At 39.2% G+C, this 24,858-nt stretch overlaps 1 protein-coding gene across 21 annotated transcripts in view; it reads left to right on the top strand.

Annotated features, from left to right (window-relative positions):
* LOC136290773 (poly(rC)-binding protein 3-like) overlaps window positions 1-24,858 on the top strand; it is a 498,211-nt gene that overhangs the window by 423,714 nt on the left and 49,639 nt on the right. For all 21 annotated transcript variants that reach the window (XM_066185213.1, XM_066185242.1, XM_066185233.1 and 18 more), the window contains one exon: window positions 14,104-14,256. In XM_066185213.1, coding sequence (XP_066041310.1) covers window positions 14,179-14,256 — 78 coding nt within the window. In that variant the 5' untranslated portion in view covers window positions 14,104-14,178. The remainder of the gene's footprint in view (window positions 1-14,103; window positions 14,257-24,858) is intronic.

Raw genomic sequence — 24,858 nt, 5'->3', positions numbered from 1 at the left:
ACGATGTTAGGAATTGTTCTGCTTGTTATCCTTATGGTCAGCTCACTCTAGCACTTTGAATTTTAGTGTCCTTTGTCCCTAAAGCCGTGCTATCAGCTTCTGTTGCCAGAGCTGCCTTCCTGCAGCACTTTCTTATGGAGGCAGTGGATGTCTTGACAAATATATGTTCACCCTCTACAAAAAGAAAGGGAAAGAGATCTGAAGAATGAAATAAAATCTGGCCAACACCTGTGATCTTTCAGAGGGTGTGTCTTTAAATGCTTATAATGGTTTGTGGGTTAACAAATCCATCTATAAAACAAAAGTAAACAGGAGTCAACAATGGTGGTTTCCATTGTGTTGAGCAAAAGCTCAGGCAGGCACGGGCATGTTAGAGATGCCTTGCACTTGGTCATCTGATACGCAGGTGACCCAGTTCATGAGGGCCGATGTATGGGACGCTGTGCTGAGCTCTGTGCTTGGTCCGTAGCTGGGCAGTGGCACTCGGCAACAGGTGCTGGCTGTAGCTGCCTTTGGAAAGATGTCAGGTCAGGCTGGAGCCTGGATTTAGCTCATTTATTATAAGGACTTCTGTCAACTGCTACGGATCATTTCAGACTGCATTGTGATTCTTAGTGGATGAAGTTACAAAAGTAATTCATGAAAATTTTATTGAACTGATCAAGCACAGCATGAAGCTTTAGCTGGAATGTATTGCATCTATGAGCTCCCCCTAAACCTTAAAAGGAGCTAACATTGTGACTCATCTTTTCATGTATCATATCATCCATCAGGTAACAACATTTGCAGAAGCACAGGAAGAGGAGAGATTATTTTGATGTCTTCTGCAGCATGCAGCATAGATCTGCTTTCTCTTTTTCCCTGGTCTCTTCCCTGTCTCCAGCTCTGTCTCTGTGTCTCTCTCTTTTCCAATTTATCTGGATTAAACAAGTCTCTGATTATTCTTTATGCCACTGCAAATAAAGTCATTTTCAGAAACAGATGTCGAAAGAGCCCAGTGAAATAATCCTGGAGGCAGATGCAGTCTTCCATAAGCTGCCAAGTGCATGGTGCAATCAAAGTGATGAAACAAAATGGAACAGGCTGCAGAAAAAGTAATTAAATTATAGTTCCATTGTAGAAGCACATTTTAAAATTACTGAGATTCAGAGCCCATAATGCTGGTATTATAGTTGAAAGAATACTTGCCATGGGTCATGAGCATTTTTTTTAACAGTTATTAATCATGCTTGACTGGAAAGACATGTGTAACCTACAACAAGCGGTGGCTGTAGCTGTGCCAAAGGAAGCTTTTGTTCCCTGAAGAGAATTGTATCAAAGGCCAGTGTGTCCTATTAATACGTGTGCAATAGCAACGTGCAGAGTCTGAAACGGGCTTTTCAGATTTCAATACAGAGCACTGGAGGGGAAAAAAGAAAACAAGTATTGTATCTCTTTGAATACTTTATGACCTCCTTTTCCTCTGACCAAGTCAACTTACTTATTGACTAAATAATGGTAAAAAAATTTCTAAAATACTCCTGCCCTCCCCGACTTCAATAAAAATAATTCCAGTGGTCTAGTATAAATGAAAAAGAGACAGAAAATGTACAGAGTCTTGGAGATTCATAAGATGTCATGAGTTTACTTGCCTCTGTTTCCTTAACATTAGACTGGACAGTGGCTAAGATACGCCTGCATCTTTCTATCAGTTTTAGTAAGTAGGTTTTTTTTCTGTCCTCCTCTCAATGAACTCTTGTTTCTCTTTCCATTTTCTTCTTTTTGTTTGTTTCTGATCGTTTGGGGGATTGGACTGGATTCGATTGGGGTTTTTTGTGCTGCTATGGTTATGGATTGTCCAGGTGCAAATATAAAATAGGAGTTGGTTGTGAGAACATAGTTGCTTCCTATTCCCCTGCTTCAAAGTAGAAGTTTTAAACCTTAATTTGTAGCGTGGATCATTCCCAGGTCTTTTGTATCGTCAGGGCCTTCCAGATGTGACTCATTTTAAAGAACTGGGTTTCTCAATTGTTGTATTTGTATTGTAAATGTATTTCTTGTATTGTAGACTTACTGTCACTTTTTTTTTCCACTGTGTTACTTTTTGGGTTATTATCTTTCTGCTCCTATTTGAGCTCTTCTCTTTTTAGTGTCTGCAGTCCATCCAAGTGACAGTCATTAATGTGAAGCTAGTACCCTCTTCTAATCATTGATGTAGACACTACCAAACTTTAGTAATTTCTTTTGTTTTCTTCTGTTTTGTTTTTATTTTAGAGGGGGTTATTTATTTATTTCTTTAGTAGTAACCCATTCCTGGGTGTATATCCACAGTTTATCTCTGGTGTTTCTGCAATAAGTCAGCAATTACCTTCTCTTGGTCTTTACTTTTTTTCTTTTGAATGAACTAATGATTCACTTTGTGGTCCCAAGTCAAAGGTGGGAAGGTAAGGGCACCATCAAATCATTTATGTTAGCAAAGGTCCTGTCTTGATTGCATAAATAATGTAGAGCACCAAATTACACATCTGGTTATGTCCATGAAAATCTGTTAAAGGTAGCAGGATTGTGTATGAGCCACAGAGCTACTGGAGCAACAGTGGGGAGAAAAAGGGAATGTGTGTCCTGTGGCTGCTTAAAGAGCCTCTTGTTGGGAATTTCTCTCAATCTGGGAGCTTTTAAAGTGATTGTGTTAGTTCACTTTCACAGTCCCCTCCTTCCACTTCACTCACTCAACATTATCACTGGGAGAAGAAGCTCCCAGTGGCCTGCAGTGGAACCTTGCACTTGCATAGTCTGGGCCTCAATGCAACTTGTGTCAACCTGACCCTTTGGCATCCCTCTGTCTCTTAAAAATGTTGAAAGTGTTGAGGAAGCTTGTATACATTCATGAACATGTATACAGGGACGTGTGCATGCATGTGTTTTTATGGAAAGAGACTGAAGGGTAGACAAAAATTCATGGAGTACTGTTTCAATTGAGCAACTTGGTGAAACAAATGAGTTGTTTATTCAAAAATAGGCTCTTTCCTTTCTAAAGGTTCCACAGAAGTAACAAATGGTTGGCTAGAGCCAAATGCAGTGCTAGAGCAAGATATAGTGGCTCACTTTACAACTGACACTTTGAGGTCACTAAAAAACTATTTGATGTTTTCCTTTGGTTTTGAATACTTCATTAATTAGACTGGATTTTGAGTTTTAAAGATTCTCCTGGTTTAAATCAGTGACAAAAATATTGATTTAAGTGGCTTAAATCTTGGGATGTGTTTGGCCCTTTACTCTGAGTATTGACTGCCCATAAAAGAGTCATTTATTGTGGGCTGAGTTTTGTGGTTTTTTGATTGGGTGGGGGTTTTTTGCTTAATCTTTTTTTCAGATGAGGTTCTGGAACTTACTGTATTTTCTTACCTACTCTATAATCATTCATTTCACAGTGAAATCTGTATAATGCTGTATGTTTTCACTAACCATCAGTGGTTGAGAACTTAAATATTCAGAACTTAAATATTGTGGCTTTTGAAGGCAACAATTCCAACACCCTGGCAGGACATTGCAACATCGCTTTTTGTTTTCCCCTTTTATCCCCATGAATGATGGAAGTCTTTGCAGCGCTTAGCCACATTTGCAGCCGTTCCAGCTGTGCTGCTGTTGGACTGGTTTCTGAGACAATTCCATCTCTGCCTCAAGCAAGCACAAGTGTGGTATCCCAGGAGGGAGCCTGTGACTCACACTCCAGAGGCTGGTACCCATCCCCTTGCAACTGGGGGATTGGAGCTCATCCTCTTCCCTTTCTGAAAGGCTGTGTGAATTTCCCTTTCTTTAAATAAGTATTTATTTTATTCATCTGGGAAGCTTGAATGTATTTTCAAATCACAGCCTTGTAAATAACATAATTCAGGTGATGACAAAAGTGAAATTTTTGCTTGTTTGGGTCAGAGGTTCAATTATATCAATATATAATATTTTTATGTTTAATGAAGTGAAATGTATCATTATTATTAGCCTCATTTCATTGACCAACAACCATATTTATGGTCTGAGTGAAAAAACTGACTGTTTATAAAACCAGATATGTCTAGAAAACATTTAATTTACAAATACGTTGGACAAAGATATATTCTAGGACAGATATCATTTCAACACCTATGGAAATATAAACCCCCAAATATATTTAAATATCTGTTTGTTCTGTGCCAAGTGGGAACATACTTGATAGGTTAATGTTTCCTGTTAAAGAAGCTTCTGTATTTCCTAGACTGTTGTTCTGGTTTGGGGAATTTTTCTCTTTGATAATAAGAAGCTGTTTGTACTCCTATATGTACTGGAAAAGAAAATTGTAGATCTCTATGTCTGTGAGACTGTTTTTACAGAAGATAAAAATCTCATTTAAAAAATCATTCTATTCTTAATATTTTCTTTTTAGATGACACCCCAGCAATGTGGTGCATAATGTTTTAAAATTTGTCCACATCCATCATGTAAAAATTATGCCTTACTTGCTTCTCAGCATTTAACTATATTCTGTGCATATATGTGTACCATGTTGAAATGTAATTTTTTTTAATGTATGTATGTAAATCTTTCTTTAAATATACTGGAAATAGTCCGTGTGAACAATTTCTCTGTTCTCTTACACATTTTTAAAAATGGGAAAAAGAACATCTGTTTAGTCTTGACTCTCTTACTTTCATTGCAAGTAAATTTATATTTGAATCAACAAGCAAAGCTGTTGCTTTATTTGTTTTAAATTATATTAAGGTGAATTTACAATTTAAACACTATTTCAGAATGAAATTATTTATTGAAGGAATTTCAGCGTCATGCATTTCACTTTAGGGAGCAGAGATTATTTAACAAATATACCACACATTCACAATGTTTAGGTCATCAGGACATGAGGTTTTTCCAGGAATAGGTGTGGATCAAAAATCTCTTCTTATATGGTAGGCCCTTCCTGTAAGCATCCCTGTGCTAGACAGACCACTAAGCTACTTGTGATGGCAATCTGTTCCATTTTTTCTCACCTTCCCGGTGACTTACATGTACATTTCTTTATTAGATTTATTATCTCACACCATAAGGAATGATTAATCCTAGTTGGAGTGTCTTGTTTCATAGTGAAACATAAGCAAGTAAGGCAAAATTTCTGTTTGAAACAAGTCACATAAAAAATCCCAGAGGTCTGAGAAATGTGGGGCTTTACTTGAGGGTTTGGAGCCACAGGATAAAGTGGCAGTTAAAGCTGATTTTATGCTTAAAGCTATGATTAGAGCTTCAGAGTCTTTGGTAAATAACCAGTCTACCATATGCATAAATTGTCTTCCCTGATGTTGCAAACTGGAAGGTTCGTGATGGAGCTTACAGCTCGTTTCATTGCTGCCATTCGGAAAGGAAAGAAAGCACCTTCTGCTCTGTTTTCCTGCTTATCCTTGAATCCTCTTGGAGAATATTTGAACAGAGCGATTTAAAGTAGGCTGCCACAACTTTCTTGTGGAAGCATTTATGTTGTATTAGTCCAACACATCAGCTGCTATCTACAAGAGCTTTTATCTGCCTGGCTTTTGCACATATGCAGAAGTGCTAGCTGGCCACTGGGTTTGTACAAAGTGTTGGCATGCTCACTCCACTGCTTGTCTCGTAGTTCATGGGGAATTGCAGAAGATGCTCTCTGCATTTCTGCCAGGGTAATTCTTTCTGGAATAATTGCAGGAAATAGGGGAAAAAATTAGAAAGATGGAAGATACCTTTGGCAAAAGAATCACTGTGTTTTCCATAGCCTGGAAATTATTTACTTCTGTCAGATCCCAGATCTGTTTGGCATTTGCAGAATACTTTTATATAGCTTTTCTAGATTTCCTGATGCTTCATTTCCAGATATTTGATAGCATTTATTACCTGTTTGGCATGTGATGCTTTCTAACAGGATAGCTTTGGATATTTTGGCAGTGTGTAGCTGTCTATTCACACACAGAATAATATTTTGACATTAACTTATGTTAAATGAGTAATTTGTCATTAAATGTTGATAGTAGAAAATTCGTGAACAAGACAATAGTCTTCATTGTGCTTCTGTGATTTTTCCTCCTGTAATAAATTCACAACATCATATTGTTTATTCAAAAGGCTTTACAAAATAACATTATTAGTAGAAGAGTCAATAAACATGTTGCTGTTTACTTCCTTTAATAAATCAAAAAGGGAACAAGCAGTGTAATTGTCTAAAGCTTATGCTTATTGGCTAGCGTGAGGAAAAGTGGTCCATTTTAAGAGCAGGACTCATATATATCAAGTTCAGTAGCTAAACATTCATCAGTTGAGAATGGAAAAAATAAGTCTAATCTTTTGCTGTTCTCTTCAAAGATTATTTGACATTGAGTGATCTTCAGCAAATGAGATGTCAGTTTTATAGGGTGAGGGCATTTCTCATTTTAGGGAGAGCACAAAGGCAGCTGCAGGGAGAACACAAGACAGCTTCTTCTGTAGATAGGATAGGTTCTTCCGCAGGCAAAACACCATTAAACATATTAAGGGAAAACGAGTGTCACTTCACATACTTCATAAAGTTACATTCAAAAGGCAGCATTCCTGGAGTCTTGCCAGGTTTTATACTTGCAATTGCCTATAAAAGTTGTTCTGTTATTTTTTCATCCTGTTCTTTCTTTATCAGTTTCACGTCTTTGGCAAAGCTACTACTTCCAGCCATCTGTAGTAACTACAGAGCTTAGCATATAACAGATAAAGAGATTTTTACAATAATTAGTAAAAGGAGCACAGGGCATGATAAGCTGTGTAACTGCCTTTTGTTAGTAGCTGTCAGCTGGTGGAATAATGTGTTGCTCTTTAATCCACTTTGACTTTTGAGCTAATATTTTACCACTTAAAAAACCCCCCACAAATATGTATTTTGTGTATCTGTTTGTATACTCAATTGCTGCTCTCTTAGTGGCCCATATTCAGCTTGCTTTTATTAGTTGTTATTTATAGCTCCTTGAGCATGTAATTTATGAATTTCCTGAATCCTTCTTCTCTCTAATGTTTCTTTAAATTTCATTCTTGAGCTGTTCTTTTATCTTATTTTACCTTTTTAGCAAAAACCCATTGTGCCAACTGACACATGCAGGCTTTGTTCTGGTAACACAGAGAATTAATTTTCTCATTTCTGGATTTTTGGATTCACACCAACTATCCCCCTACTTGAAATGGGCCATGATACAATTTAAGCAAGCCAGGATCTGCAGATCTTGTTCTCTTCATGAAAGAGTTAGAGATTAGCATTAAATCTATTTTGGGGATATAAATTATAAGGATGTGAATAAAAGATATAATCTTATTCCTTTGTGTAGAGTCTTCTCTAGTAATTTGGGAGATGGAAATGATAAAGTAGAAAGGTTGATACTGCACCTGCTTCTTTAGCTATTGTTCATTAATCAGGTTCTCCTGGTGAGGCTTCTGTGTAAAACTGGAGTGCTCCAAAGCCTGATTTCTCCCTTTGCAAATAGTTATTATTGGGAGAGAAATCCTTTGAAGAGTTGTCATTATTGTTACTGTTATGTTATTGTGGGCTCCCTTTGAGCTTTTTGTTTTTAGTAACCTCGCAACAATATGTTTTAGTAACAGTGAATGTCTTTATCCTTCAGTTGACACAGAAACTGAAGAAGTGTATGTTTAGCAAATATCCAGTTGTCTTCTTTTGCTTCAGCTGAGACTGTAAATATTGTCTGATCATTATCTCTTTTAATAATTTCTGAAGAAATGTTCTTTGAAACAAATTAATACAACTACAGCTGAGCTGGTTTTGCTCTGGGTTTCACCTAGTGTTGTGGTTGTTGGTTTTTGGTCCGGAGGGGGTTAACTTTTGTCAGTGGTTTTTTGGGTAATTACACTCTTCAGTCCCTTTGACATCCAGAGATGTAACTTTCAAATGAAAAGCCATAGATTATAGCTGCCTAGCTTATCAAAGAGCTTATAAGCAACGTAGTCATCTCCTCATTTGATAGCACGAACCTTTCTGTGGCAGACAACTTATTTCTAATTTTAAGCCTTACTGTATGGCCAAATATGTTGACTCTACTGCTTGTGTCATCAGTTCTTGTCCTGAGGTAATTTTCTTACATTCCTTATCCCTTTCTGTATTCCCTCCAGTTAAAACGAAAGACTGAAATCATGTCATAAGTAGCATAAATCTGCCTCCAAAAAACTGTGCCCTGCTGAAAGCACAGGTTGTTTCTTCTCATTGTGATCCCTGGTAATATGTTTCTTCCAATTCCTGGAAGGTCTCCCTCCACCTGGAGTCTTCTGGTCAAGAGGACTTAGCTACAACTATTTCATGATTTTCTGTGTTTCAGTTTTCTCTGTTCTTTTTTATTCACTCTTGCTATCTTCTCTTTTTTTTTTTTCTTTTTCTCTTTGTTTTGTTAATACTGTTTTTTGGAGTTCTTGCTAAATAGATGAAACTCTGAACTATATCCTCAAACTCTGAACTATATCCTCATAACAGCAGTGTGTTGCTGTCCAGTTTCCAGTTCTTCATAACTCGTGAAAAATCTCCTTGTTCATCTTCACATTACTCTGCTGATGTCTTAGTCTTCTTTTTCATGCCCCTGTGTCTCTGCCCCCATGCCCCTGTGGCTTGATATCTGCCTAGCTACCCCTCCTTTGTCATATTTCCATAGATTATGAAAATGACATGTTGACTGTGAGAGACTGGATGTTCTCATGTTTTCCCTTACAGAAGGTATCTTTTTTCTAAACCTACAGATACGTGGAAACTATATGACTGAGTTTAACCATCCTCATGTAATTTAGAGGTGGCTTCTCCTGAATGTCAGTCACTGTCATTTCCCTATTCTTTTTCCTTTTTATTTTTCTTCCAGTGGAACAGCTGGAATTTGTTCTTTTCAATTTCTTTAGTAGATTCTTCCTTGCTTTCTTCATAATTACATTTTTCAGTTGGTAGGTCATAATTAGGTTCAAGAGGTTTTGATGCCCAAACACAAAGAGTGCCATGCTGGGTGCTCTGGCCAGTTTCCTCTTTCCCAACAGCTCAGATTTAACAACTGTAAAATCAAGAATTCACGTAGCAGAAGAGGCTTCCTCCTTTAATATTTCCAGGTGGTTCTTGCTTCCACATTGATTTTTCTCACACTGTTCCCTATATCAGCTATCTGAAGCTTCATTTCTCTCTTTCTCCCTGCCTTTCTCCTTCTCTCTGCATCTCTTCGCTTTCCAGCACACCTCTGGGACTGTGCAGCTCCGCCCCACCTCACCCTGTGCACACTCTCTCTCCCTTTTCCTTTGCATCCCTCTGGATCTTAGAGATGAGTAGCTCTCTTGGCAAATTCACAGATGTCAAATAATTTATTTGGGCTTTAAACTCAGAGATCAATTGCCTGATGTCTATCTTGGAACCATGTTGATTTTATTCATCTTTGGCATCCCTGCCTGCTTCTGTCTTATCCTGCATACCTGAAGTTGTTGCCTTAACATGCATATCTTTTTTAAAGCACTGTGGCCATATTCTCTGCAATGGCCTGCTTATTTTCTTGGAGGGAGTTAGTAGGCTTGAGGGATAGGAAGAATGGGGGTCATGAGGTTGACTTTCCCTGTCTCAGGCTTCAGGCAGCCATCTCACACTATCCCATCAGCCACAAGGATTCCTAACCTCCATGCGTGTGCATATGTGGGGGTTGTGACACTGCCCTTCAGCTGTACAGTTCATCTTGTAGCTTTTATGAATTCACTGAAATCCCTAAGGAACTCTGTTGGGGTTTTGCAGTAGTCCGATGAACATGTGGCTTAGCTTCTTGTTATTTTATTCACCTAATCTACCCACAATTACAGAAAAGCCATGTTTAAAATTGAGTGTAATAAATATTGAGCATATAGGACATGTGGGTTTATGCCAGCTTGGTATAGCTGATATTAAAAATGTAGAGAAACATATACTTACAGATAAAAAGCATTTGCATATGACTCCACAACCATTTTGTTGAAGTTTTAAAAAGATTGTGGTTTTTAAAATGCATTTGGATGTCCTTTTCTATCTAAAGAAAACTGTTTGCATTTAACATGATAAACAGCAGTGGAAATGTCCACAGGACAATGGAAAAGCCCCAAAGGAAGCAAAGATCTGCAGTTTGCTGGGAACTGTCTGATGTGAACTATTTCCCTTTGTTCTGTGGGCATGGTATTTTTTGCTTGTTACCTGGAGCTGCAGAGCCCCGGATTTTGGACTTTGTGCATTCTGGTCCAGAGTCCCAAGGTCCAGAAGAGAATGTTGACCAGCTGTCCTCCTGTTGTTGCTCTCTGCTGAAGGCAGGCTAAAGGTGCAAATACCCTCACTCTTAACATTTGGCCATGCCACTGACTCTGCCTCCCTACACAGTACTCTCTGTGAGCCGTGGATTCCCCTGAATTTCCTCTGGCATCAGGAAAAGTGTGAAACACTGATAATTTTTTTTCAGTCTGGGACTCAGCTCTCCCAGCCCCCAGGGTAGCCCTGTGACCTCACCACAAAGAGCTTGTGAAAGGAAGGCCTTCTGTGTTCAGCCTCCTGTTTGCTCACAGAGAGGCACACACAAGGCAGGAACATAGTAAATAGTTCAAAATGCTGACTTGGCAAAGGAGTGGGAAATTATTTTACCAACTAAATATTCACGATGCGCTTGTATATGACAGCAGTATGTTTATAAGTACATGGATGTCTTGCTGTCTGGAAGGAGGCTCTGTGGAAGGAACCATTCTCTTCTTGTGCCATGATCTGACCTCTGCATGCACACAGAGACAGAGATCACTATGTTTGCAACGTTGTCTGCAGAAAAATTTGCTTTAATTAGTTAAAAGTAATGAAATAAAACAATGCAATTTTTTTAGTCTGTCTTTAAAACCAAAACACCGGGTCATTAACAGTGCTGTAGGTTTACTTTGAAAAGTTGTAAATGTTTTACCCAGAATAGTGGCACTCTCAGGACAACTGAGGCAGATGTGAATGACCTGGCATAGTAAAGAGTCTTCTCTCTTCATGGTGTATGTATAGGTTTTAAATATTCTTCCTTAGCATGTGAGACTGCCTTTTTGAATTAATTCCTTTTGTATCTCACACAGCTGCCTAACTCCTTGCAGGCACACATACTCCCAACCCTCCCCCAGACATCTGTTCTGGTTCTCAGTGCCAGAGTTTAAGCTTGTTGGGAGGAGGGACAGTGACAAAATCCTTCATACAATCAGATAGCAGTGGTTTTTTAAACAATATTTGTGGTGGAATTTCATTTCTAACCTCTGGGTTTTTAAAAAGAACCCAAAAGGTGTCAGTCTTTACCATTGATTTTTTTCAGGTTTTATCTGGGAAAGGTGAGGCTTGGGTGGAGTTTGGTTTGTTGTTGGGGTAAAGATTTTCCTCCATAATTTTTTTCCAAAGTGAAGCTGTAGCATCCCAGTAGTAAAAGGCCCTGTCAACTGTAAATCTGTTTCTAGTCTGGGATTATTTTTCCCACTTGGGAATACATCTCATTAGAAACACAACTGTACCTTCATCACTGAATTTTGATCCACAGAGATGTTACATATGTTGCTTCCACTTGAAACACAGCTGTTCTTGAAATCCTCCAAGCATGCCCTAAAGCTGCCATCAGTTTCTAGAGGTCTCAAATCACCAGTGTTGCTCCCATACACTCCAGGATGCTGAAGTCTGGGCTACCATTTATATACCAAAGTGGTGTTCCTGATTGGCATTTTGGGTTTGGATGGGTTATCTTTGACAGATACAAAAATGCTAAGCCAGGACATTTCCCTCAGCAAGGAGCAGGTGAGCAGCATGAGACCGTTCCCTTTCTCAGTCTGGGGACAACCGCAGTCATCTCTGCTCCACGCTCTGAGCTTGTCGGAAGGGGCAGTCATTGTCATCCAGTTGCAGGTTTTCCCATGAGTCCTGGTCTAATCTTAAACAAGTGGTGTACAGCTGATACCCTTCTCTGCCATTCCCTGAGATCTGCCTTGGAACATTCTCCTGTCACCTTCTTGCACTCATGGTGCGTCAGAGACATGGCCAGGCTGCCTCTGTTTTCTGCCTTCTCACCCAGGCACTTGGCTTTTTGTCTTCCTTTCTCAAATGAGATAGGGAATATGTAGTGTAAGTGATAAGCCTAGAAATGTGAAATAAATTCATTTATATTAGTGGCTGTGGTCTGGGTGGTGGAGCACATGGCATTAAATACCCTGAGTCCATGCTGGTTTAGGGGAAATCAAGAAGGTGGAATGAGGAGTTTAGCTGCTCTTTCTCACTCTTTCATCTCTCCTTAGACATGTCTTCCCCTTATTCTTGCAGCCGCTGGAGGCACAGGAACTCTCTGTGGCTCTAGTAATTCCAGCAGAGGCTTGAAAGAAAGTTCTTCCAGTATATTTCCCAGGGGCAAAAACATCAGGAGTGGCTTGGCCACTCAAAGGCCCTGGCTGAAATGAAAAGTTTCAACTTCAGAAGGGTGACTTGGTGTGATGGTCTTCAGAGAACACACTCAGGGCAAAATGTGTAATGGGAAAATTTCAGTGACCAAATTTAAGCCACATAGAGTGGAGAATGTTTTTCACAGTAATATTAAATGTGTGAGACCACCACTTTTGGAGACCAGATGTATGGATTCAGGAAGGCACTAGACAAATTCATGGAGCTGTCCACCAATGGCTGTGGAAAATGCAGGTCTGGAGGCAGTCTCCCGGGGTGCTGTGAATCACTGGTTGCTGGCAGCTCAGCAAGTCCATCAGGAATCACTCCACGTGTTTCTTGTGGTCTTTCTTTAAGAATTGCTGTTGACTTCTCTCACACATAACGTGTTCAGCCAAAGTGGGCTTCACTTTGATGTAGTAAAGTGCTTAGTGGCTCTTAAGATAGAGCTTAGTCAAGTGGTGAAACAGCCTCATGACACTTCCTCCAGAGTTTTTAGGAGAATGATCCCATAGGTCCTTCCAACTGTTTAGTCTCATGCCTGAGCAATCTTGGCCAGGGGAGAGCAGCCTACCACAACAGTGAAACACTGTTGTACACTCCAAAACAGAAAATGGGTGTCCCTGGGAGCGCTCATTAGCCAGTGCCCTATTTATATATAGTGCAAGGCAAATTTTTGGGAAGCCCGAAGATACAAAACTAATAGGGTTGTTACAGAGGATGGGTAACAAAAAGGAATGGTTACAGAGAGACATAATATCTAAGGGTTTTATGCATTGTAAGATAAGCCCAAAAAGGACAAAACTAAATAAGGAGTCGCTAAGCCTTTTCTACTACAGAATTTGCCTGCCCTTGGTAATATTCCTTCCTGCTCACATTTTTGTTCGTGCTGATAAATGTCCTTGCATTAATAAACTCATAATGCAGCTTGTTTATCCCTTCAAAGCCAGCCCTTGCAGCTTTCATTAGCATTTTAGGATATTTATGGCTTTGTAAATGACTGAAAATCTGCAATTTGTCATTAGGAATTAAGAAAAATCTTCCTTCCACTTAGGGCTGAAGCTCAGCTTTGGCCTTTGAGGGACTGAGCCACCTCTGGGCCTCATAGACAAAAACAAAGTCAGACAGTGCCCAGATTTACAACAGCAAGTGGCTCTTAGTTATTCAGATGTCTTTGATAATGTGTCATCCGCTGTTGCTGGCAGGGATCAGTGTTTAGGCTCAGAATTAATTTCTCTCTAGCTGGAGAGAAAACAAAAATATCTCTTCTGCAAGAACAAAAAGAGAAAGAGGTAGTAATATGGAGAGAATTGAAAACAGCACCAGGCACATGAAAAAAAATGCATGTATAGATATATGTGCGTAGCATATACACACTGCAGAGGTTAACAAAGTGCTCTTCAGAAGAAAACATTGTATTTCACTCTGCTGTGCCCTGTACTTTCAACTTTGAAATACAGGAAGTTAAGAAAATTTTAAAGGTTTCAAAAGGGAGTTTATCTTGTAATTGATGAAGGGCTAAAGAGTATGGGGAGGGATAATAATCAAAGGAGCCTTTTCAGCACTAAACTGTAGTCCAGAAAATCAAAGGAAGGAATGTTAATTGGTTTGTACAACACGATATTCTCAGTTCAGAGTAGCTTCAGCCACTCAATGGTACTTTTTTCTTTCTTCTTTCTCTCTCTCTGTAGGTTGATTAAGTGAATAGAAGAAAAAAATAAAAGAAAAACGAAGCTACTTTCAAGTATTGAAGATTCAAGGCCAGGATGAACACGAAGGACGGAAAAGTGTCTGAAGGAGGTCTCAATGTCACTCTTACCATACGCCTTCTCATGCATGGCAAGGTGAAGCATTTCCTGTTGCCTGTGTGTTGAGTGTGTGTGCAGCTACCAGCAGAGCCTGGCAGTAACATTGACAGAGGGTCTGCTCCTCCTCCACCTTGAGTCAAAAGCATCATTGCTACGCCCAAAAAATCACCCTCTGCCTTTCAGGGAATCCTGCTGAAGTCCACACTGCAGCCTGAGCTCGTTGAAACAAACCCTGCCTGTAACGAACCCGCTTTGAGCGGATCTGGCGGCAAAAAAAAAGGGAGTTCTCCCATTGATAGTGAGCCAGATTGGGCAGACCCTTGCAGGAGGCTGACCTGCATACAGCACGCCTTTCTCAGCATTTGCTGGGTTTTGCAGGGTTTTTTTAAGACACCAGAACATTCACTCGTGTGAAATAGTTGCCACAGAGTTACTGTCTATTTCTATTGAATGCAAGTGGGGTAAAGTTCTTCATTATTCTGGTGTAACCTCTCATCAGAGTGAGCCCCCTGATATGCCAGGGATCCGGCCAGCTCCCTGTGGGTTTGGGTTGGCAGGTTGACTCTCATTTCCTTTCTGTCCAGTGCAGCATTTGAATCATGCAGATAAGTGGGAAATCTGTGCCATAGACAAAGTGCCAATTCGGTATTGTCAGACTTAACAGTCAAGTTGCTGCTTATTTGACGTTGACAGATCATAAAGTGGGCTTTTAATTAAAAAAAAAAATTCATACGTTTGTAATATTTGCATCAGGCAACTCCAGGTATTTTTAGGGTTAATGAATGAATGTTAAAGAAAGGTGGTGGCTTAGACTCTTCCTTAACAGGGAACAGTGAATATATAATGCATATTATTCTGGAGATCCAATTTGTATATTTGTATATATAAATAAAAAAAAATATTCCTAGAATTTAATTTTATAACTAAAATACTTTTACATTTTAAAATAGTGGATGTTTTCAACCCATGGCATGAACAGACATATGATATACCCATAGCACAAACAGGGCACTAAAGTATCTCCCATTCTATTTTACTTATAGAGAAATGTGAGGGGGTACAGCTTAAGTTTGCAAATTAAAAACCTCAGAAATTAGGTTATGTCAGATCAAATTATGTTTTCTCTCAGAAATGATCTAACCATTTTGTTTGATTTTTTTCCCCCTGAAATATTCAGCTTCAGGCAGGCATCTGGTGTGTAAATCTGCATCTTAAATAGGGATCTGTCAAACAAATTTAATAACACTCTCTCTTACAAAACCCACCTGAAATCTGTACACGTGTCTGTGCTCAAAATTAGGTCTTCAGGGTTGATTCTACTGGGTTCTGGTCACAATCCTTGAAAGAATTTGAACACATCCCAGTGGGTATACATAGCCCTACTGGTTGCAGTCAAATTCCCATGTGCTTTGGTGATGGTGTTTTGGGCTTTTTAAATCATTGTCAGACAGGTCTGCTTGTTTCAGAATCATGCCTTTAAAGCAAAAATCAAATATCTGTCATTTTTAGGACATTTTATTTAAACTGTGGACTAGGATTATTGGGGTTTTTGGAAATCAGAAATGAAATCAGATAAAGTTCATTTTCTCTGTTAAATGTCATTGATTGTGTGTGCAACCACTTTTAACAATAATGGATGTTATGTGTCCAACCTTCAATGCATATGTAGCCCCAAGGGTCTAAATTAAACCCACAAAAGCTACAAAGTTCAAATTTTACCTGGATCTATACCATACATCCTCAGTTAACAAGGCACGAAGGGTATTCTGTTAGCTCCACTATGCTCTAATCATGTATCCTATTGTGCCTAAGTATTGGAAAGAGTACATTAAATCAGAATTTATTTTGGTGATAAAAGTCAGATGCTTTCCGTTTCTTTGATGTAATTTCTGTGATTTAGAAATTATACAGAGAAATGAAGGTTATCTGAATCAATATGAACTCAATGTGAGAAGGCATTCTGAAAGCCAAATGTGCCTCTGGAAAAGAAGAAACACATTTCTAGACTCTTCCTTGAGATTTGTTGTGGCAATGACATCAGTGGAAATCGCTGATCTCTAATTAATATTTCTAGACAAAACAGTTTGTATAGAAGAAGAAGTTGGTCTGTAAATAACTAGTCATAATTCGAGAGAGAAGAGGGGAAATAAAAAGGTTTTTAAAATAGCAGAAGCAAACCGCATTCAGTTATTCTTAAATAAGGATAATTTTAATGGTATTTATTAATGCATTGCATGGAAAAATGAGGACCTCTCTCCACTAGCTCTCTGTGTCTAAACCATTATTACTAGTGTACCTTTGCATAGGGAAGGCCTTTTTCCTTTGTGTTGTTTGCATGCATTTTGATTGGAAATCCATAGCTTGCGCTACTGTGTCTACTTATCTTGACTGTAAGTCCTGCAGACTTAGGAAATTGTCAGCATGTACTTTTCATGTGATTTGTAGAGGCTTTGAGTCAAGAATGGACATCTTAATTAGGCAATTAAGGTAAATTCTATACCTGCAGAAAATTAGGATTTGTATGAGTGGACAGACCTCTAAAAGATGGTAATGAATAAAAAAAAAATCACAACAAATAAATTGTGCAGGGCAAAAGAAAAAAAAATTATCATGTGGTAAAATGAAAAGAGCTAGGAAGAGTCCTGAGCTCTGGGAGAACCAGGGTCAGTGTCTCCCCAGTGTGGGTAGGACACCAATGGTCAGCACCTTTGCTTTGTCTTGCTTTGGGGAAAGGAGTGTCCATGTGTCCAGCAGGGCTTTGTGCAGCCTCTGACTAGAGAGGGAGCACAGCCACTCAGCCACAGCATAGCAAGGTTTGGGAGCAGCCAGGTGGCAACAAGGCAAGGCACAGCCTTGATATTCTCATGGCAGAAAACGTGGTTTTAAGGGAGGGCAGCAATTTTTATCAGTGAAAGCGGAAAAAGAATTTATGCAAGCCCTGCAAAAAGCCAATGACTGCAAGGTAAAAAAGGTTAACCTCAGTGTTTCCAGGGCTTGGTATGAAAGGTGTCCTCCTGAGCTGGGAGTCCAGAGATTTCATGATGATGTAAAATGAAGGGCCTAATTTTCATCTTGTGCCATGTTACATCAGTGAAAAAGTTATGATGGTGTTACAGCCCTGAAGAGAAATCATGAGCAACACAAAACATTTGTCGCATTTTCTTGTGATGAATTAGAGGGCAGGTGTTGGTGAGGATGCCGCAAGGGCAGTGCTTAGGCATTCCTTGCGTCCACAGAGAAACAACTGTCAGCGTTTGTATGAAATCTCAAAAGCAAGATTGGGAAAAACTTGTTACGAAGATGTGTGAGGAGGGGAGGAGGCTTCCTAAGCATGCTGTACCATCCACCACTGAAGGTTTCTAAGGGCAAGTCAGACAAAAGTAAATTCATCCTGTAAGGCTGCACTTCACAGGCACTGCAGTCTCTGTTGCTCAGCACCTTTCTGACTGAGTTACCTGAATGCTGTTCCACAAAGGTCAGAAACAGAAGAACCTTTTGCAGTTGGATATATAGAATACATTAAATAATGCAGATATGCATTTTCATCCTTTATTAATGAGAAAGATGCAGCACATTAAGAAATGAAGCTGTTTCATACATTTCAGTAGAGAAGAACAGAGAATATGAGTTGAGGCTGTTTACAGTGCCCTACTTTCATATCTTCCACCTGATTCTTGCTGTTTCTTGAAGTAAAATAAGTAAAACCACTGTATAGGGAAGAGACGCGAATGAATACGGGTGTTTTATTATTTTGTCTATTTCAAAGTATAATTTCTGGGCAAGATTGGAGTATTTCAAGGATTGCAATATTTCTGCTTCCAGCAAAGGCAAGAATAGCAATATTTTCCCAGATCAAATCACTATTTTTGAAGGGTATACAAAAGACAAATGGAGTGTATGTGCATTCATGGGGAAACAGCCCCCAGCCATCAGAGCCCTCTGTATGGCGAGGCAGAGCTCAGGCCCCAAAAGAACTGTTATCTTTTACTTTTTCTTCCTTTCTGAATTTTTGTCAAGATAAAAATTTTTTGACTCTTTGCAAGTCATAGGGTATAGGTGTAGAGCTCCATGTTTCTTACCATTCCTTGCTCACCTTTTGCTGAATTTTCTATTCCCATGACTTGTGGCTGATTTTTTTTTTCCTAGCTTACTGCCACAGGTAATGAGGTCGAAAGACTGGAAAATTGTAGCCTTGCCCACAGGTATCTGCCAACATATATTAGCACTTGACATCTGCAGTGGTCTTGAACTAGGTTTGGTCAGTTCATGCCCAGAATGAAATAACTGTTGAAAAAGCACCTATTTTGACTATATTGGAGAATGATTACATGATTTTGGACTAGTTTGGTTTTGTACACAGCCAGTGTTAACAGGCTGATTAAGACTCTGGAGACTCAATATTAAAGTTGAATTTTAGATGTGGATTGCAAAGAGACTGTGCCAGTAGAAAGGTCTTAAATCTCAGGAAAGCAGATTAATGGAGATTTAAGGCCAGGTCCATGAGGTGGAACAGGAGAAAATGTTCAAATGGGCCAGCACAGAAAGGGCAGCAGGTCACAAATCCACTGTGAGATCCACCTCCATCTCGTAGAAGAATCTCTGCTTCCTCCCTCCAGTACAAACCTGCAGGAGAAATAATGCATTGTTTCCAAAGGCACTGTGTGAACATGTGCATTGATGAAATCATACTGGGTGCATTGAAGTCTGCAAGAAACCAGAGTAGAATATAGTAATGTATTGAGTCTAAGGAATCTTTTAGAGAAAGAGAATGGAGTTCAGCAATAAAAACCGAAGTGGATTAATGAAGTCGGATGGTTAGGAAGAACAAGGAAATAATTTACAGGTAGTAAGAAGGAGTGAAGGAAAAACTGGCGGGGAAGTAGGACTCTTGCCAAATACTGAGAGGTGTAAATTGGAGAGTTGAGGCAATTAACTGGAGGAGATAATTTAGAAGAAACATGTTCAGTGACAGAGGGAAATCTGGAAAGCATAAAAGGCTAAAAAGCATCAGATGTGGCAGTGTCTAGAGAGTGGCACATTTGGGATAAGCTAAGTTGGAGAGGGAAGCTATTTCAGCAGAAGTGTGTGCAATTTTGGATCTATGGCATTGGTGCATCATCGGGCAAAGAGAAGGTAATTACCTTACTGTTCTGGCAGAATCACACCTGCAGTTCTGTGCTCAGCAGCAGGTGCCACATGTGTGAGTGATGGTGAAGACTGACAGAGGGGGAATTCACCGAAAAATAACAAAAGTTTTAGGAGACTGAGGAGACTGTGCCTAGCTTTCTTTAAACATTCTCATAAATACAAGGAAAGAATAAATGCAGATGTTAAGGAGTGTAGTTATTTTGAGTGCTGCAAGTGTTTGTGGCTGGAAATAATGGTATAAAATACTATTTTGAAAATAAATCTAATAAGGGAATCCCAAGAAAATAAATCTGATATTGAGATTTTTGTTATGTTCTGTAAGTCTCCTATGCAAATTTTAAACATGTCCAGTCAAGAGTAGCACATGTACTATTAGATTGTATAATCTGCATTGATGGTGGAAAGATATGATGACTGAGTGGAGCTTTTCTTTCCCTGATACCATTTACTCAATGATACATTTCTCATTCAGCAACAGTGAATTAGAAAGATGTACCTGCTGTCAAATGGTTGGGTTTGGACAAAACCCTATGAGTGCCTTAGTTTTTAGGCACTAAACTTCCAGTACCTACAGCTTAATTTTACATTCCCTGAGGAACTCAGGATATCTGAGAAATTACATTCAGTAGGATCAGTGGGTGACTTGTGGCACTGGAAGTACTGGTTACAGTGGCTTACATCCAGCTTCAATGGTGACTTTCAGACATGTTCATGATTACTTTGTGGTGCTATATACAGAATTTTTACAAGAAAGAAAATTTAGACTCGTAAAGTTATGGCTTACACTTAACAGCTCAAATACAGAATAAAATCATTAAGAAAAATTGCCTTTTTCATTAGTACAGATAATACCATTTTAGCATCAGGGATTTCTTTTAGTGGCCCCTTTTTTGGTGTCTGCTTAATTGCCTCCCTGAAAGACCTTAAAGCAAGTGCAGAAATTAATTTTCCCCATCTTAAAGGTAATGGCTTTCTCTTTTTCCATTTTTTATTTTTTACTTATTGAAATACAGAATGCAACAAAGTAACTTTAAGAATCACCTTGCCAGTATTACCATCCAAGCCGTAAAATGCCAATCAAGCCAATGTTTGTTCTGTTCTTTCCAGTTTCCACAAACACTGTCAGGGTATTAGGAGGATTGACTGTCCTGACTATTGCTATTATAGTTCCTGTTTTGTTTGCTTGCATTACTTTGATACCTGAGAGCCCTGGTCATGGAACAAAACTCTGCATGCAGATGCACAACACAAGATGGATCTCTTCTCAGTGTTTTTGTAGGAGCAGCCAAGATATTCTCACTAGCCTCAAAAATCAGCAGAAAGGAAGAGAGAGAGTTCCCCCAGTCCCTGGGCACTCTCTGCTCCAAAAAACAATCTCCATAGCTGGGTGTTCCCACTTTTACCAAACAAAATCTCCTCAATGGTCCATGACTGTAATGAACAGAGATTGCAGAAGGCACATGCCCTACTCAGTGCTGTGCTTCAGCATTATGAGTGCTGGGACAAGCACAGGGACAGAACTGGTTTTTGGGTTGTTTTTGGCAGGGAAGGCTGGGAGCTTAGGTGTGAAATTGAATGTAAGCTGGCTACCCATCTGCTATCAAAAAGCAAAGGAAAAATGCCCATTGGCACAGCTGCCCAAAAAAATGTTAGATGTACTTGCAGAAGATGCATAATACTGGAGTCTCCATCAGAAAAACCATTATTTGTAGATTTCCTAATACACCACCATATTTGTTAGCATGAGATCTGCCTCAGTAAGGGAGGCTTTGGACTGCAATGCCTTTCTAAATTAGGGCTGTGAGCAGACAGTGACTACTGAGGCATCACCTAGGAACATGCGATCTCCCATGTCAGTGAGGCTAATCCCACATAATCCCAGAACACAAATCAGATTCTCAGTTTATCCAAGGTAGCCATTTTTTCTCTGAGGCTAACACGTTATGTCATGATTCCAAAAACTGACTTTTCTTCCAGTCTTTGAAAAATGTTGATGCCCTGGATGCTCCGTGCAAACACGTTGTTTAGAACGTCTTTGTGGAACATGTTCTTGGGATCTTCCGCACAAGCTTGTTCATCCTCAGGTGATGGTGAGGAGAGAGAGTTGAGTTATGTTATGCCTTCTTATGGATGAGAGAAATGCAACTGGTCTGGGTCCAGAAAACATTATCAGCACAGCTGTCATGTGCTGTTGCCAGGACCCCTCCTTGTCCCATGAGGAGTGTGTGTCCCCACCATGGAAAGCTGTATTTCTTTCCTTTCAAAGATGTTTTGTTTGTATAGTCCAGCCCTACTGTTTCTACCTTGTCCTTGCTTTATAGAAAGCAGGTAAGCATGTGCAATCAGAGCATTGCCTGAAGGAATTTCAGGCTTTAGGATGGAGGCTGTGCTTTGTTCAATGTTTTGAGGTGAAAGCACATATTCCTATATTATTTCTTAAATGTGTTTTCCTTCTAGACATGGCTTTATCTCTAGATGTGACTTTTATCTTTGTTCCATTTGCCCCGTAGCAGTGATAATAAAAGCTGCCTGATAATAGAGCAAGACCTGTGCGTTTCTATGGTGCCACAATAGCTACCTGTCTTTGTTTTGATTTTCCAGGACTCAGTAATTATTAAACCAACCTCACACTTAGAAAAAGTCGTGGAATTATACATTTTATGTTTACAGATCAAAGGTTAATCTTTAAACCAAGGTTTGTTATAATTTTTTAAGCTTCTTGTTTTCTTAATATGACTGATTTCTTGTTATTTAAGGACATACCAGGTAATTGATTAGGAAAAAGTTTCTTCTACAGTCAGTTTTATATCTTTGTTTAGTCATTCTTACCATCAAGAGCCCTGCAAAAACTTGACTCACAGGTGTTTTTGTTGCCAGCTTTTGTTCTGCTGGTGCTGCCTTGCCTTCACCACAGATGATGCAAAATCTGCAGAAATAGCTTTCTGCTCTTTAATGGGTACACCACTTCCCAAGTGTTCATTAAGAACAAAATTCGTCACATTCTTCTGAATAAGGTGTGCAAGTAATATTATATGCTACTTTTCAGTTTGAAGGAAACTACCCCTGTTTTTACCATTGTTTTTCCTCAGTTATCTGCAATGAATTGGCTGGTTGGTTAGCAATATACTTTACTGATGCTGGGCAGTCTCCCAGGGTTTGTTGATGAGGTTCAGCTCTTGTTTTATCTACTTGATTAGAAATTTCCTACTAAAAAAATCATGATGACAACTCACTCCCCCAGGCTTGAGAATTATCTTCAGGCTATCTGAAATCAGCATGTAGATTAAAAATTTTCCTGGGGTTTTTCAAAATGACTCTTTGAGCACAAGTGTGAGACTCTCCCGCTTGAGATGTGGTCTTCAAGTGGCAATGCCCTTTGGAAGGCATTACCTGGGCTGGGTATGCAGCCCCATCTGAAACTCAGCCCCCTTTGATGAATCTCAGGATGGGCACCCCAAATTGCTGTACTTTTAGCTCTGGCATCAGTTTTCCAGTTGGGTTGGCTTGGACCTGTCTTTCTCCCACTGAGTTTTAGTTCCCGCCTTTATAGCTTCTTTTTGTGCACTTCTTTTTGATCTGCTGTTGAAATGTGATTATATGAAACTCAGTAATTGTTATCATATAACTTTTTCCACTATATTTACATGTGGATGGTTAGTCAATAAATCAGTCTGAAATTGATGATAAATAGTTACTGCTAGCTTATATTCCTGAGCACTGGAAAACAGCAAATAGTTCAGGAGTTGTTAGTATATTGTAATAGGCAATTATTTGCTAATGCAGCTAAATCAAACACTTGTCTGACCTCCACTGAGGCTGAACTTGACATTAGCTGTAGGACTTCTCTCACCAAACTTCGCATATGTTAGTGTCAGTTTAGGTTGCTTCTGCTACAGATGAGAAAAGCCAAAAACCCTTGGGAGTACACATCTTCCCTCCTTTTTAGGAACAAAATATCCTCCATTATCTCTCTCTGGACTGCAGTGAGGGTTGCTTGCCTGGCTTACATTGAACTCCTAACTTGTAATGAACCAGTGTAGGTGACAGACATCTTATGCACTTAACTACAGCACATTTGGTGTCTGGCGGGTTTAGAAACATTTTTGAAGAAGATAAAGCCATTAAAGTAACCTTGGTTAGAAATAATGCTAAAACTTGAGTGTCATAAAAATGGTGTTAAGTATCTCATTTAGCAGTAAACTTATTTCATGGTGATATAAGAAACTGCATGAAACAAATATTGGACTGTATAAAGAAACATTAAAGGCTTGGTGAAGTAGCTTCGGTAGTTTGAAGAATGAGGTGAAAAGAGTCTTTTGATTTAATCTGTGGCTGAAATAGATTTCTCATCATAATTAAAGACATGATCTGTTGTCACCAGTACTTTCTAGGAGCTTTCCTAGAAAAAATTAAGGCCCCAGAAAAGTCTGAAGTGACCCAATTAAAACAATTCTGTATTTTTATTTTTTTCCAATAATTTGTGTAAAGCAAAATTCTGAAAAAATTCTGAAATGTCCATGTAAAGTTAGTGCTCCTCTCTGCCCCTGTGACCTTATTTCACATTGCCAAGCAGAATCCCATCTCCCAGGGTAGAGGGAGAGGTGGCATTGACTTGGATGTTCTGAAACTGGCTTATAGAATAAGCTCTAAAGGCATCCTTTGATGAGGGGGAGATTTGAAGTACTCCATATGATTACAGTGACATTTGCTAGCATGCTCCAAGGAACTGGTCACTAGTCTCACTGAAATATTTTTTTCTCAGTCATATTCACACCGTTCTTTCACTCATTTCTTTGGTAGCTTGTACTCTTTGTTAATAAATAACAAGGTGATGATCAGTCATATAGAATTCCTGTCCCCACTGAAATCCAAAGTTAAACTCACAGAGAATTCAGTGAAACAACAAGCTTAGAATCTTTTTATTTTATGCTCTCCTTTGCTTGTTTAAATACTCGTAATTTTCTTGTTGGAAATGGACCATCTTTTTTACCAATGCTACAAACAGTACATTGCTTTTCTGTTTCTAAAGCAAAGTATGTTCTCCTATTTCCAAGAAAGATATTTTTCCATTTTTTACCCATGACCCATCCATTAATTTCTGAAAGAACAGCATCTGTCATTAAGACCCAAGATGATCAAATGGATTGGGACAGATTTTGTATTAAGTTTATACTGACAGAGCCTTGAAGGTTCAAGACCAGGCCTACATAGTCTAATGAAACTTCAGGTATGCAAAACCTGAAGTTATACCATGGACTGAAATATAGTTGCTTGCCCATGGCAACTGAAACAGAAAGCTCTCATGCCTAGCAAAGGTCCTTCTACCTCCTAAGAATTTGTTTTATGAAAGTAATTATTTCTGAAAGCCAGAACTGAGAAGAATGGAAAAAGTTTTTAAGATAAAAGTGCCAGATGTGCTAAGCGGTCAGATAGGAACTACTGGACATGGGGGATTCCCAAGGCTTGTCATCACTGAGAGCCTTGCTCCCT

Source organism: Chamaea fasciata, unplaced genomic scaffold (assembly GCF_029207755.1).
Source record: "Chamaea fasciata isolate MVZ Bird 193981 ecotype frontalis unplaced genomic scaffold, bChaFas1.0.hap1 SCAF_1, whole genome shotgun sequence".
Lineage (NCBI taxonomy): Eukaryota > Metazoa > Chordata > Aves > Passeriformes > Sylviidae > Chamaea > Chamaea fasciata.
The sequence above is the reverse complement of the archived record's forward strand: the minus strand, read 5'-3'. Positions and strand labels throughout refer to the sequence as shown.